Genomic DNA, 14,909 nt, shown 5'->3' with positions numbered 1-14,909 from the left:
TCCAACCCCCTTTGATCTGCTGGGTCTTTGATATATGACCCTTAACTCTCCAATAAGGCATGATGCCAGGTTCAGATGACCATATTGCCTTCGTCTGAACCAATGTGTTAGCTGTTGCAACTCAGCTGTTTGTCTAAGGCAGGCTTTCCACTATGTGATCTGTGAACAGAACTCACCAGCTTGTACTTCTGCTTGTTTTTGTTCTTTGCATTTACTGTCTGTTACAGAATGTGTTCTTTCTGAGTGAATTCAGGGGAGAACAGTACAATGGCTCCTTTTAACAGTTATGAAAAACATTCTTCCCTTCATGTTTCTGTGGTAACTACTAAAACGTAATTGTGTTGTGCAAAGATTTTGTACAGAGTTCTCATTTTGTGTTTTCTGTGTGCGAGTGTTTGATGTAAATCATCAGGTTTCCCCCACTTTCTCTTACCATCAATAACTTAAGAGCCTTCGAATTGGAGTTCTTTGCTTCTCTGCCCTTAAAATGCATAAATCCAAAGAGACACAGGGGTTTGTTGACAAGGAGAGAAAACCCTATCCTCAGGAGATGTGATTTCCATATCACTTTTTCTGTGCATAATTGTCTGTGAGAATTCTGTGCCCTCTATATCTTACTTCTGTCATTACTTTAGAACTTTTTGGAAGTAATAAGATTGAAGGATCAGTACATTTTCACCATCAGTTTCTTTGACTACATAAAAGGTGCTTATGATGTTGGCATTAATGTGATTAGATTGTGGTAGCAATAAGGTGGGGTTTTTTTCTGTAGATGGCTTGATCTTGGCTTTACATCTAGATGGGTTGATTAAAGCAACCTTTGTTGCCTCTGCCGAAATATCTTACAATACCTTTGTACTCTATTCTCAGTCAATTTTATTTGCAGGCACAATCCTTTTCAGCAGTGTGTTTTGTATATCTGTGAAGCACAGGTGATGAATATCATTTATTCCATATCAGAACTGTCCCACTGCTTCTAATTCTAACAATGCTGCAGACCCTGAAGCACATTTGATGATTAAATAAGCAAGCAAGACCATGGCAGCTGTTCCTGAAATATTTGGCTGATTTCCCAAGGATATGGGCTTTCCCCCCTTTGAAATAACATAGCAAACATTTTATGGAGCTCAGGTAACATGAGAAACATGGTATGCTGAGGAAAATGGTACTTTAATGCGAGAAGAAGTTGAGAACCCTTCCATTTCTTGCAAAGTCCATTTTGAGAAAACTGTTAGAAACAGCTGACTTGACCCAGCCAGCCCATGGTTCCATCTAGCCTAGTGTAGCTCTCTATAATTAGGAACAGCTCTCAGGTAGAGAGAGACCTGTTGTAGCTCTGCTACCTAAGGTACAGTACTTCTAACCTTGAGATGCCGGGATTGAAGCTGGCACCTTCATGTGTTCAGACACATAGCATTGACACTGCCCCATCAAAATATTAAAACAATAGTAAATGCTGTACAATATAGAGGAGCATGCTCAGATATGTGTGACTTGATCTACTTCAGGATTATGTGCAAATGTGGTGTTCTCCTCACAAGATGAATGCCCTGCAAGACGAATTTTTTGCAGGACGAATGCGTCTTGCAATCTGATGGTGACTTGCAAGACGAATTCGTTTTGCGAAAAATTCATCTTGCTAATCGCGGTTTCCCATAGGAATGCATTGAAATTTAATTAATGCGTTCCTATGGGCAAAAAAAGAAATTTCGATGCATTCCTAAGGGAAACCGCGATTCGCAAGACGAATTTTTCGCAAAACGAATTGACTCGCAGAACAAATTAAATCCGTCTTGCGAGGCACCACTGTACTTTGCAAATAAAGTTCCTGTTTTGATCCCAGTTATCTCTATCTAGGACTGGAAAAGACTCTCTATCTAGGACTGGAAAAGACCAGGCATGGGGGAACCTCAGGCTCAGGAATCAAATGCAGCCCTCCAGATCTTTCTTTCTCGCCCTCAGGACTCTCCCCAGGCCACGTGCCCCCCTCTTCAGTCCTAATCTACACCCTTCTTAAGTACTCTTACATCATTGGAATGTGTCCTTGTACTGTGATGTCTCTTGGTTGCCTTTAGGGAAGATGAAGAGATATGTGCTTTGGGTACGTAGAAACCTCTGAATTTTGTGTGGCTGGATATTGCCTACAGAAGTAGTCACATCCATTGTCCCACTTTTGCCTCTGACTGTCGTCGTCCCCTCCGCCCCCATCATATGGTGCCCAGTAGTTGCTTATGAGGGAAAGCGGTTGTCAGGCTGAAAAATGTTTCCCATTTCTAATGCTAGGTAGTCAAATTGTCTGAATCCACACAAGACAGGTTCCTATACAGTACTTACAAACTTAATTTTGACATATCAAAAATGTTTCGTTGGGTACATTGTTTTGTGTTGGCGAAGGGTTCCAGGCTCTGGGTCTTATTCAACTAAGCTTTAGGACCATTTAAATGATGATAAAGTTAATTTCAATGCCTCTACTCTGAATAAAACTAGTTGAATACCACCCAATGGTAGCTGCAGTTTTAAAGGGTTGCTAGGCTAGGATCAGCTATGATTCGTGCCATTATATGTGTGGTGAGAGACTGTGATTGAAGCTTTCTTTACTATGGTATCTTAACGTGACCTATATAACAAAATGAAAGAGGTATCTGGTGTGCAGATGTTCTCATCTTCTCAGAGTTGCAAAACAGCAACAACAACAACACAGATGCTGTATGGAGACAGGAATATCTGATAATGTCTTTGCTCTGGCAGCTATAAAGATAAGAGCTAAAGTGCTGCTAAATCGGCAGCTTTGCAATATCAAGTAGAAGAACAAAAAAATCAAGTAGAAGCACTAGGTGGCAGGATGCATTTAGCTTTAAAGCAAAACCCAGTTTTAAAATGTATCTTATATATATGAAGGCTTCCTTGTGTGCAATTAGAATCATTGTCCTCTTCATACAACTTAATTATTAGCATTGTACAATATACATTGGAAGTGCTTTGAGAATTTTCACTACTGACCAATAACATTTAATATCTTTTCTGAAGCTTGAACCCAATCCGAAACACAAAATGAGGTCCATCTTCAGAAAAGCTTATCTGAGTCCTTTAGTACCTGGCAGTAAATAATAGTGAATAGCATCAGCATCTTAAAATTGTGCTGTAACACAAGGGCTCACAAGGGTGGAGATTTTCTGCACTTGGTAGCTCAATATTGTTCCCAGTATCAGACAAGGTGCTCTATAAAGTGCACTACCTTTGTTCCCACTGCCCAGTGTGGAATTTTTAAAGAGCAAGAAAAAGAGTGGCAACCCTGGAAAACATAATTTATCATCATTTTTAATACTGAAATTGTTCAGTCTGAAACGTAATTGAGCTTCCAGCATCTTATTTTGCAGTCTTAAACATATTTAGAATAAGGTATATTGAATGATGGCTAACCTTATTTCTATATCCTTAGTGGAAAAGTTGCTGGTGTAACTTTATAGGACAGTGCTTAGTTGATAGTTGATGTTTAATATTTGCTTGCTGGTGTTAGTTAGCGAACCACTGGATGTCACTATTGTTCTTTGCAATAGCACTTGGTGTTTTATCTGGTAGTTATCTGTCTGCTTGGGAACCTATTTTGGAACAACAGTAGGTCATAGCAATTACTGTTGGATAACTACTGTTAAAGGTATATTTATACTCCTTGTTGAAGGAGAATCAGACTTGAATATCATGTCTCATAGAAGACTTGTATTATTATTATTTAGTAAAGGTAAAGGGACCCCTGACCATTAGGTCCAGTCGTGACCGACTCTGGGGTTGCGCGCTCATCTCGCATTATTGGCCGAGGGAGCCGGCGTACAGCTTCCAGGTCATGTGGCCAGCATGACAAAGCCGCTTCTGGCAAACCAGAGCAGCACACGGAAACGCCGTTTACCTTCCCGCTGTAGCGGTTCCCATTTATCTACTTGCATTTTGACGTGCTTTCGAACTGCTAGGTTGGCAGGAGCTGGGACCGAGCAACGGGAGCTCACCCTGTCACAGGGATTCGAACCGCTGACCTTCTGATCAGCAAGCCCTAGGCTCAGTGGTTTAACCCACAGAGCCACCTGGGTCCCATTATTATTATTTAAGATGAACTAATAGAGCATTGAAATTATGGGTTTTCTGAAAATTCTGAAAAGCTTGAGCTTTATTTGAGTTTGAAGTGCAAGCTCTTAAGGGGGTTGTTGAGCTTTGTTAAAACAGATAATAGATGGCACCCTTAATAAAAGTGGGTTGTGGTGGTGATTTTTTTTTTAAAAAAAATGCACATTGAATTGAATCTTGAGTCTGCTGATTAGGATTAAAGGGTGTTGTAGTGCAAAATATCTAGAGTACACTAGGTCACTAGATTAATTTATTTTCCAAGCATCCAGTACCAATATCTTGCTACTGTTGAAGCACTGGCTTCCTTTGGGGGAGACTGCCACAATCCAAGGCTCTAACTTAACTCTCTGAAGCTCTGTATGGCTGGAATTGGAATATCTGATGGGTCAATCATCTTCCATATAAACTAGTCAATTGATTAAGATCTGCATCAGACTCCATGCGGAACTGTTGTAGGTAGTGAATAGAGACATGTCCATTTATTGGTCCCACTTGAGTTATGGAATACTCTGCACTCTCCAGTGCTGACGCTGTTCAGAACCAAATGAAGACATTTTACTCTCCCAGGCTTTTTAGTGGGCAATTTTATTTCTGTATCCTGTTTTTATTACTTCCTTTATATTTTTATTGATGCTAGTTGTTCCTGTTTAATTGCTATACTGATTTTGATTTTTCAATGTGTAAAATGTATGTTACTAATTTTTCTTTACCATGCGAAAGCTTTGGCTTTAAAGGCCCAAAAATCTTAGAATCTGATACTAGAGGTTATTGCGGAATGTGCTCTCACTCTCTGACCTGACCACATGCCTCTTGTATGTTGATATACTTCCCGCATTATGTGTAAGCAAGGGGAATTCAACCTTTCCTCCCTGAAAAGAAAAAGGGCTGGTCTAACTGTGTGTTTCAGCTGATTTTTTTCTTTGCTAATGAAACACTTGTTTGTGCCTTAATGCACTTCTCTTCCTTATTTATCCTTGCCCCAAAAGGGATGCATTAGATTTATGGAGATTCATCAGATAAATGCACAGTTGTTACTAATTTATTGCATGAGATTCAGACTCCTTTTTGGGTAATACTTTTATTGTAGGTACCTCAGGGGAGAAAGCCATGTATATATCTTTAGCATCCCAGAGGGTTTACAACAACCTTGTTTGTATTTCAAGTGTGTGTACCACACCTAAACACACAAACCAACCACACATGGGTTCTGCTGTAATGTTTTTGTGTGTGCACAGCTTGCAAGTGATGGGATCTTGAAGCTTAAAGCTTGAATCATTGAGTTAGGAGGGACCACAAGGATCATCTACTTTAACCCCCTGCAATCCCAATAATGTGGGGCTCAACCCCATAACCCTAGTTTGAGTATCATGGTCTACCGACTGAGCTGTCTCTTAGGACAAGTGTACTGAATGATAATGTACTGAAAAGCAATAAAACGGGAAATTTAGCCATAATTTTGGTATGGCACCAAAACTTTTCTTAGTGGGTGGGGTACAGAAAGCTAAGACTAGTTGATGCGACAGAAGCACCTGGTACTGCAAGTTGGCAGAAAATCGTATCTGCCATGGGCTGAAAGAGTCATGCAAATTGGCCCCAATTCTACAGGCAAACGCAGAAAGCAGTTAGGAGCAGAATGGGTATCATAATGTAATTGCAGGTTATTGAGAGAGTGTTGCAACAGAGGGGAAGCTTACGACAATTCAGAAGAGTGAACACTCTGACAAATTAAAATTTTCTTACTCTGTTGTGATTATAACAACCACGTGATAACCTTTCCTTCTGAAAAACTACATGAAGGAGAAGGCTGCAGAGATTTCTAGCTATATGATGTGAAAACATTGCGATTTGTTTTTCCCCCTAGAAGGTACAATGTAACATCAAAATGTTTAAATTACAGTACATACAACTTTCATGTTTGTCCTTGGTTTTGTTTTTTCATGGAACAAAAGAATGTCTTAAACATGGTTTTCATTCTGAAAACTGCTTCAAGATCCTTTAAAAAGTAAGAAGCAGCAATAATTAATTTCCAGTCATTACTGCAAGCTTAGCTTCTTAACTGGCTTCATAATCACACTCTATCCCGAGTACTGTGTATATTTTAAGTCCTCTTTTGGGGTGGGGGACACTTTAATTAACTAGGTGGTACAAAAGAGGTATTATAAAAGAATTTTCTCCAAATGGTCTTTTTTATTACAGCCATAACTAGTGCTCTAGTTAATTCTGTTTTTTCACTGATAGTGCTTCTGATAACAACCATGTTCTGATTGTAGATATTTCAAAAATGTTAAAATATAACACAATTATCTATTGCAGGTGCAAGTACTGGCATTATGATGAAAACCTGCTCACCTCCAGCGTTATCATTGTCTTCCATAATGAAGGGTGGTCCACACTCATGAGGACAGTTCACAGTGTGATTAAAAGAACTCCAAGGAAATACCTGGCTGAAATTGTATTAATTGATGACTTTAGCAATAAAGGTAAATGCATTTAATATCAATATTAAACCCAGTAAGAGCTGAATCTGTCATTATACAGGGAAGTTGAACCAACATAAAGAGATACTGTGCTGATAATTCAGTGGTTTCTGCTCTTAATAAGAAACCAGCCTGCAAATTTAAGAATATTGATCTGTGGATAGAGTCGGTAGCATGGTTTTCATTATAGATCAGTTTTTTTAAAAAAGTTTTAGTGCATTAATGTAGCTTGTTCTAGCCTATTGAATGAAGAAGCGTAAGTGCTATCACATTCAGCAAATATCTGTCTTTCTGTTTCTTTAAATGGAGACTTTGCAGGAAAATTCAGTCCCTCTCTAAGAGTAATCATGACTCAAATTTTCATTCAAGGCTACATCAGTTCAGAGATAAAGCAAGGGTTCCCTTGAACTTTCTATATTTGCCCAATTTTGAACAGGAATCAACACTCCTTTCCAACAGATGGATTTTTTTGTCTGAAGGGTTTGTCAAAATGGATAGTGTAGGAAGCTTCACCTATGCCTCTGTAGGTACTTCATCTGTCAGCCTTGGATTTTCATCGCATTAAATGCTTATTACAGTAGCAGAGACTTTTAGATATAGTGTGAAATCTGTCCCCCTGCACACGCAAATTGTTCCACACAGTTATGGGAAGTTCAAGACGATGAAGTGCTTAAGCTGAAATATGGGTAGGGGGTTGGATTTCTAACAGATAAAGTTAATGTAGATACAAATGAAGGAGCAGATAATCAGGGTAATATGTAATGCATATGTGAACCAATATTCCTTCTATACTGTGCTATCTTCTCCTTTATTTCTGATGTATAGAGAGAGAATTCTACTGTCCCTTATTTTCCTTTCCAGCACCTATGGCAGAATGTAATAGAGTTGCAGATGAGCATCTTAAACGTGTGTGTGTGTGTGTGTGTGTGTGTGTGTGTGTGTGTGTTTTGCATAGTCCTAAAATAACATAATGCTGAGAAAATGCTATAATCCACAGCAGTGTTTTCCTGCCACAATTGACTGTGGTAGCCTTAAATGTTAATAAAAGTCATGAGTGTTTTCTTGAAGGTATTTCATAATCTTTTTTTTTGCATCCACATCTGTCTTCAAATTCAGACATAACTAATATTTATTGTGGAGAGTGAATGCTACATCTCCAGCATCACCACCTGGATTTTGTTGCCTATAAATGTTGACATTTTATTATGTGAGTTTAAAGACTTGATTATATTCATTTTTGGCATGTCAGAGAAGAGCTGTGAATGTGTCACTCTCCCACAGTTAGTAAAGACCTAGTGTAAAGCAATAAGGAATACACAGGGGAAAATGGAACACTTACGACACCAGGACAACTTCCATTGTTACATTTCCTTACTCATGTTATAAAACTATGGGGGGAAGTGAGTAGAAAAATTACTGGAGGTTTGTGCCTTTCTGTTGTCGAAAGAGTCTATAGTATGAGTTCTGAACTTTTCCAGAGTTCAGACATCACTTTCTTAGGTCTGACCTTTCCAACATTAGAAGGGCACACATCTTTTCTACTCCCCTGCATGTATTTTAAAAATCCAAGTATTGTTGGTAGTAGTTTTTAAATGAGGTTACAGTTGTTATCAACAAATATGCCAGGCAGTGATTTATGTAACATCCTTAACTTCTGAGTATTTAGATATTAAGTCAATTATATTTAGTTTGTTTTTAATATAGATTTAGTTTGTGTTGTAAGCTCTAAGCTAAATATTTTATAACAAATATGGAAACTTCTTTTTTATTATTTGATAGCACACTTAAAAGAAAGACTAGAGGATTATATTAAGCAGTGGAATGGCCTTGTAAAGATTTTTCGAAATGAAAGGAGAGAAGGTTTAATTCAAGCTAGAAGCATTGGAGCCCAGAAGGCTAAACTTGGACAGGTAGAAAACCATTTGCTAAATAAAACCCTTCTTTCCCTACAGTCTGAATTTTGCTTTTAACAGATCTTAAACCACTTGATTATTTCAAGTATAGTTCTTAATTGCAAAATGGCATATGTAGTCTTTTAAAAGATAGCTATAAACTGATGTCAACGTACAATGCAAAAAGCTCAATTAAATCAATGTGTGTTTTGTGTAAGGAAATCTCAAATGAGTTGAAATCTCCTTTCCTCTTTGTTTTGAAGGTTTTAATTTACCTTGATGCCCACTGTGAGGTGGCAGTAAACTGGTATGCAGCACTAATTGCTCCTATAGCTAAAGACAGGTAATAATAATCTGCTTATTTCTATACCTGAAAAAGCCTTTAACAATAGCCTTAACAGTTAGTAATTCACCCAGGGCAAGTAGCAGCTCTTTCTGGGTGAGTAACTTTTTAGCTCAGGGTGGTCCAACATGCAGTCTGGGGGTCGTACATGGCCCTTAAGGCCTTTTTTGGTGACCCTCAGCCACATTTGATGCTCCCCCCAGCCCACATGCTGCCTTCCCAAAGCCAGGTAATTGATATGCTAGCCTAGTTAGTACTTTCTCAGCTTTGGGAAGGAGGTGGGAAGGCTCTAAGATCCTGCCAGAGCTTTGCGCTTCCTTCCCAAAGCTTTGCTTAGCTGGCTTTGGAGAGGCAGTACAAGGGCTAGAGGGGTCAAATTTTGGCATCGCTTTCCCCCTTTCACAACAAGTTGTGCGCAGCCTACAGGTTCCATATCAAAGTACTCTTGTGGCCCACTTGGTATGAAAAGTTGGGCCGTGTCGTTCTAACTCATTCTCCAGGCTGCCTGAATAGGCATGATAAAAACTTGCCTGCAGTGCTGTTCTAGTGAGAAAAAGAGCTGCATTAAGAAACTTGATTTGTTTTATAAGCAGTAAAACCAATGTAAACATCTGCCAAGGTTTGAAAACACTAAATGCACAGCAGATTACACTTACTATGCAAAGTTTTTAATCAGAAAAGTTTTAGAGGGTTTGGTCAATTTAGTAAATTGAAAAGGAACAAAGTCTGGAACAGTATACTTTGGGGTCCCCCCCTCCCTTATGGCTTTAAGGTGTTGTGGGTTGTTAATGTCACCATATAAGCAAATCAAAGATACTTAAAGCAACGTATAAAATAATAAACGCTGTTATGATAAATGTCTACATATGAGGATTTCCTCTCAAAAGTACAAACCAGAACAGTATTTAAAAAGTAAATTCTAGCATATGATGTTCTAACATACACTTGGTTCTATTCCCTCCCTTCCCCTTTTTCAGTAATAGAGAACTGTAGTTCAGGTCCTACAGTAGGAGAGCTGATTCTGGCTTTGCCACCTTGCAAGCAAGAAAAGCAGACAACTTCATTTGTGAAATATTGAAACACCTACAAAATTCAAATGGTTTATTGCAGGCACCCCCAAACTTTGGCCCTCTAGATGTTTTGGACTACATTTCCCATCATCCCTGACCACTGGTCCTCTTAGCTAGGGATCATGGGAGTTGTAGGCCAAAACATCTGGAGGGCCGCAGTTTGGGGATGCCTGGTTTATTGCCTGGTTTTAAATCATACCTGACCTTTCAAAAACTCCTTCCAGTGGGTTTAAAACAGTGATGGCCAAACTTGGCCCTCCAGCTGTTTTAGGACTACAACTTCCATCATCCCTAGTTAACAGGACCAGTGGTCAGGGATGATGGGAATTGCAGTCCCAAAACAGCTGGAGGGCCAAGTTTGGCAATCACTGGTTTAAAAACAAGGCTTCTGTAAACACGACAACAGTCCTCCTTACTCTCAAAGCTTAGAGAGACAAATACATTCATATTTGCAAAAAGTGAAACACATAGCTTCCATCATTCACCTTGATATTTTGTTATCAGAAATCTGCAAAAGAAGAGGTAGATTGGTGTGTTAATGTTTCTGCTTTCAGCGTTAAAGTATTCTTATATAAATTTGACCTCATCCTGCTCATTCATAATCCCAACTCCCCTGCTTTCCTTCTGTAAGGAGCACTGTATGTATATGCTATATTTATTGAAGTTATATTGGAATAAATTGTTAGAGATAGCAGGTGATTTATTGGATTAGACAGCTTAATCTTCTCTCTTCCCCTTCCATAAATGTTTCAGAACTACATGCACTGTGCCTCTAATAGATTACATAGATGGGAATGACTATTCCATTGAACCACAGCAAGGTGGGGATGAAGATGGCTTTGCCAGAGGGGCCTGGGACTGGAGCTTGCTATGGAAGCGTATTCCATTAAGCCACAAGGAAAAGGCAAAAAGAAAATATAAAACTGAGCCATATCGGTAAAGAATGCTGTTTCATTCTATTGATCTTTATAACTCATGCTTATCTAAATCCTTTCATTTTTCCCCTTTCTTTTCCATGAACCATGTGATTCGTTTAAATGTGCCATGTACCTGCTTTCATCCTCACCGCCACCATCCATAATCCTGCAGAACCACATGCACTGTGCCGCTTATAGATGTCATAGATGGCAACACTTATAACATTGTACCCCAAGGGGGTGGTGACGAAGATGGGTTTGCTAGAGGAGCATGGGATTGGAGTATGCTCTGGAAGAGGGTGCCCTTGACCAAACGTGAGAAGGAAATGAGAAAGACAAAAACTGAGCCGTATCGGTAATCACTAAACCACTTACACATTTCTCCTTTTCCTAAGGATGTACTGAACTATTAAATATTTGCATGAACTCTCCAGACCTTTTAAATAAAGCTAACAAGAGCAGATGCTCTGTGGAGATACATCATTCTTTGTACTAATCTCTGGTCAAGCTCTTCTAACGTAGCCTTACTAATTCCTTTTGCTCTTCTGTGTATTGTACTTATATACTCAGTTCTTTCAGCGAAATGTAGGGTGGCTGCTAATTGGATTGTTTAAACAAAACCTGTGGTCTGCCATTATACCTTGATTGTGTTAGAAATTGCTTAGTATCCTTATTAGGTGCTGTTTTGTCCTGCCCAGCCAGGTGAACTGGCATATGGAAGTATAATTTATAGATATTTACTGAAAGAAAATGCATTGTCCATGTGTCTTTTGTCTAAGTAACCTGTTATTTTAATGGTGAAGGGAAATGTTATGTTTCTTTGAATTTTTGACTTGACCTATAACATGATTTGTTCAAAAACAAAATTTGGCCAGAAAGGACTGAGATTTTTCTAATATACCTACTTCTTTCCCTAAACTAATTAGGCTGCAATTCTGCTTTGATTCACTAATCCTGCAACTAGAATCCTTTTCATTTCATTTCAAAATTTCTTTTTTCCTGTAACCAAAGTAAATGTATTTTTGTATTATTTGAATATGCAATAATGCCATTTTAAGAATTCTGCTACTTTCATTTTACTCTCACTTTATTGTATCTTTTGAACTAATATTCCAAATCATTTTCAAGAAATTATGAAGCTTTGGGCAATAAGCAGAAATTTTTCCTCCCTGACATAAAAAGTTGTGGGTCCTCCCATAGAAATGAGCATTTTTTTTGCATTTGTACACTATTAATAAAACAGTTCTAGGAAGGAGGGAATCAAATAATTTAAAGAGCAGAGCACAACAGAAATTCATCACTGTACATTTATACTTATTTACATTTTCATATTTTTATTGGAATATTGACACTGGTTAATGCATGTTATGCAAGTTTTTACATTGGCATCTGGAGAGAAACCTGGAAACCTCCAATACCACTTTTAAAGAACAGAATCTCTAGTCCTCATGATTGTAGAGGGGAAAAAATGGGTTTGGTTGATGATGGCCAACTGAACCAGAACATGCTGAATGTTTTAAAGACCTAAAAGACCATAAAGAAAAATTGACATTGTACGTATTTGTATCCCATCTTTCCTCTGTTATGCTCAGTATAGCATACATGGGTATGGGTTAATCTAAATATTTTTAATAATGAATTGAATTATGTTTATTCTGAAAGAAAATATAGGCCAGCATCTTAGCACTTTGTTCTGAGACGTTGGTTAACTGTCCATTTGGTTTGATTTTGACCTTTCAGCTCTTCTGAACTTGACACAAACTCTGGGCGTATTATGAACCATTTCTCTACAACTGCAAAGAGACTAGGAGTGTTTTTAAGACTGTTTTATGACATTTAAAGGAAAGCAGGTCATGGAGAAAGCAAGCCTCCAGCCCAGTCCTTTTTCCCCCATTCTGGGTCACAGCCTCTGTGACTGCTTATACATTAAGAACAACAAGTGTTGGGACTAAATCATACCAACATTTAGTCTGTACCTTATCTGGTACCTAGGATTCCAAAATGCTTTAGCCTTATCTGAACTTCGGAGTTCAAATAATTGCTATAAACTTTTTATTAAACACCATTAAAGCTTTATAATTTCTACCTATGAAAAACAATTGTCAGTTGATTCCTACATATAAAAGTGATTCCTTCTGGTCCATGGCATACAAACTGTTAGTTCCTCTTCTCGTTCCTAGGTCACCTGCAATGGCTGGTGGATTGTTTGCCATCGAACGTGATTTCTTTTTTGAGCTGGGTCTCTATGATCCAGGTCTACAAATCTGGGGTGGTGAAAACTTTGAAATATCTTACAAGGTAAGCAACCATACCAAGAGTTGATAACTATCATCTTTCAAGTAAATGTGTGACCATCAGTCAGCTCAGTTCTTACAAGTTTTTTTCTTTGGCCCAGCAATACTTTCCTTGTTTTCCATCAGCCAACTCCTGGTTAGTACCATATAGACAACTATGTCTTGCTGCATTTAATATGTTTATTGCTTTATGTTTATTTAATATGTTTATTGCTTTTGAAACTGTTAGGCCTATACCTTGTTTTCTATGGGGCTCTTCATTCTCAGATGTACCTTTCTCAGCAAGGCCATAATGATGCCAAATTCTTGCCTCCTCTTCTCTGAACCAAAGACTCAACACCCCTAGAGGTCACATCCGCCTCACATTTTCTGTTGACTTAGTGGTTGCTAAAGTAAAGTCTGAGACACTATTTTATAGATCAATAAGGGTGTAGGTTTTAGTCACTGGCACCTCATTCACGCAGCCCAGTTTTGCTTGTAATTCTGAGGCTAGAGCAAAATTGGGTTGAATTATTTTGTAGCATGGATAGCCTCTGAAGATTAGATGAGAGAGCTTCAGGTTTGGACATGTTTGCTTTAAAAGTTGCTACATTACAGCTTTGATGAAATGACATTGATACTATAACACAATTCCTAGGGACTAAGCACCACTGTACATAGTAGGGCCCGCTTCTGAGCAAACAAGGAAGATCTTAAGAAATATATTGGAAATCTTAGATCTGTGTCTGTTCCAGATGTGGCTTACTGGGTGGGATAGAGCAGCTACCACTAGCTTCTTGGTAGATGGGTCATTGTTGTTTACTGGAAGGGAGAGGGACCAGGTGGCAGGGAGATTGGCCAACTTCCCTGCCGTCTCACTTCTCTCTCCCAGAAAGCAGTTCACCTGCTGGGAAACCAGCATAGGAGCTCTGCCCCATAAGCCAAACTTCTTTGCTTCTGTTCTGCTTTGTTAAATAATCCAGAATAATATCAAGATCTATGCAGCAAAGCAAAATGTTTCATTTAATGCCTCCTAATAGAGAAAGAAGGTTTGAAATCAGACAGACGATAGCTGAGCTTACTTCAGTTTAAGGTATTTACAAATACCACCAACAAATTCTGAAAAAGTGGTTAAAATTGCTCAAGGTGTTGAAGTGAGTTATTTAATATTTCAATTTAAAACTTAATGGGCACCCTAAAATGACATGTAATATTAAATGAAATTAGTTCCTAATATTATCTGCGGATGTAACGTCTAAATTTAATGCAATCCAGTTAAGGAATTAGGCAATTGTGAATACTTGTCAATGGTCTGCACTAATATTTGACATTTTTTCTTTCAAATGATATGTAAAGGCTCCTAATACTAAAGGACTGTGGTGGTGGTGGTTATTGACATCCTGCAATGATGCTGAAAGCTTTGAAAAATAATAATAGCTAGTACTGTAATTTAATGTTTACAAATGTTTTATGAGATTTTGAAATTTGTGAATGTGTAAATCTCCCATTCTTATCTCTTTCAACATATAAAAACCTGCAGATTTGGCAATGTGGAGGGAGGCTTCTGTTTGTGCCTTGTTCTCGTGTTGGACACATTTATCGTCTCCAGGGATGGCAAGGGAATCCACCTCCAGCGTATGTTGGATCATCTCCTACTTTAAAGGTGAAGCTTTTATGTCTTTAGCATTTGATTGCTAAATTAAAAATCTTAGACACATTCAAATCTATACCTTTTTCTCTTCCCTAGATGATGAGTTTAATTCTAACTGAATGAAAACATGTAATTTGATTTTTAAAAAGCACACCTAAGTTAATCATGTG

At 38.3% G+C, this 14,909-nt stretch overlaps 1 protein-coding gene across 2 annotated transcripts in view; it reads left to right on the top strand.

Annotated features, from left to right (window-relative positions):
- GALNT7 (polypeptide N-acetylgalactosaminyltransferase 7) overlaps nt 1–14,909 on the top strand; it is a 48,588-nt gene that overhangs the window by 25,325 nt on the left and 8,354 nt on the right. The window contains exons 3-8 of one of the 2 annotated variants that reach the window (XM_035111666.3): nt 6,430–6,596; nt 8,373–8,503; nt 8,749–8,828; nt 10,652–10,834; nt 12,996–13,113; nt 14,629–14,751. In XM_035111666.3, the coding sequence (XP_034967557.1) occupies nt 6,430–6,596; nt 8,373–8,503; nt 8,749–8,828; nt 10,652–10,834; nt 12,996–13,113; nt 14,629–14,751 (802 nt within the window). Of the gene's footprint in view, nt 1–6,429; nt 6,597–8,372; nt 8,504–8,748; nt 8,829–10,651; nt 10,835–10,987; nt 11,171–12,995; nt 13,114–14,628; nt 14,752–14,909 lie in introns of both variants that reach the window. The other variant, XM_035111665.3, reaches the window with a different exon arrangement.

Source organism: Zootoca vivipara, chromosome Z1, assembly GCF_965207765.1.
Source record: "Zootoca vivipara chromosome Z1, rZooViv2.hap1.1, whole genome shotgun sequence".
NCBI lineage: Eukaryota > Metazoa > Chordata > Lepidosauria > Squamata > Lacertidae > Zootoca > Zootoca vivipara.
Note: the sequence above shows the minus strand (reverse complement) of the source record. Positions and strands in the feature narration are given on the sequence as shown.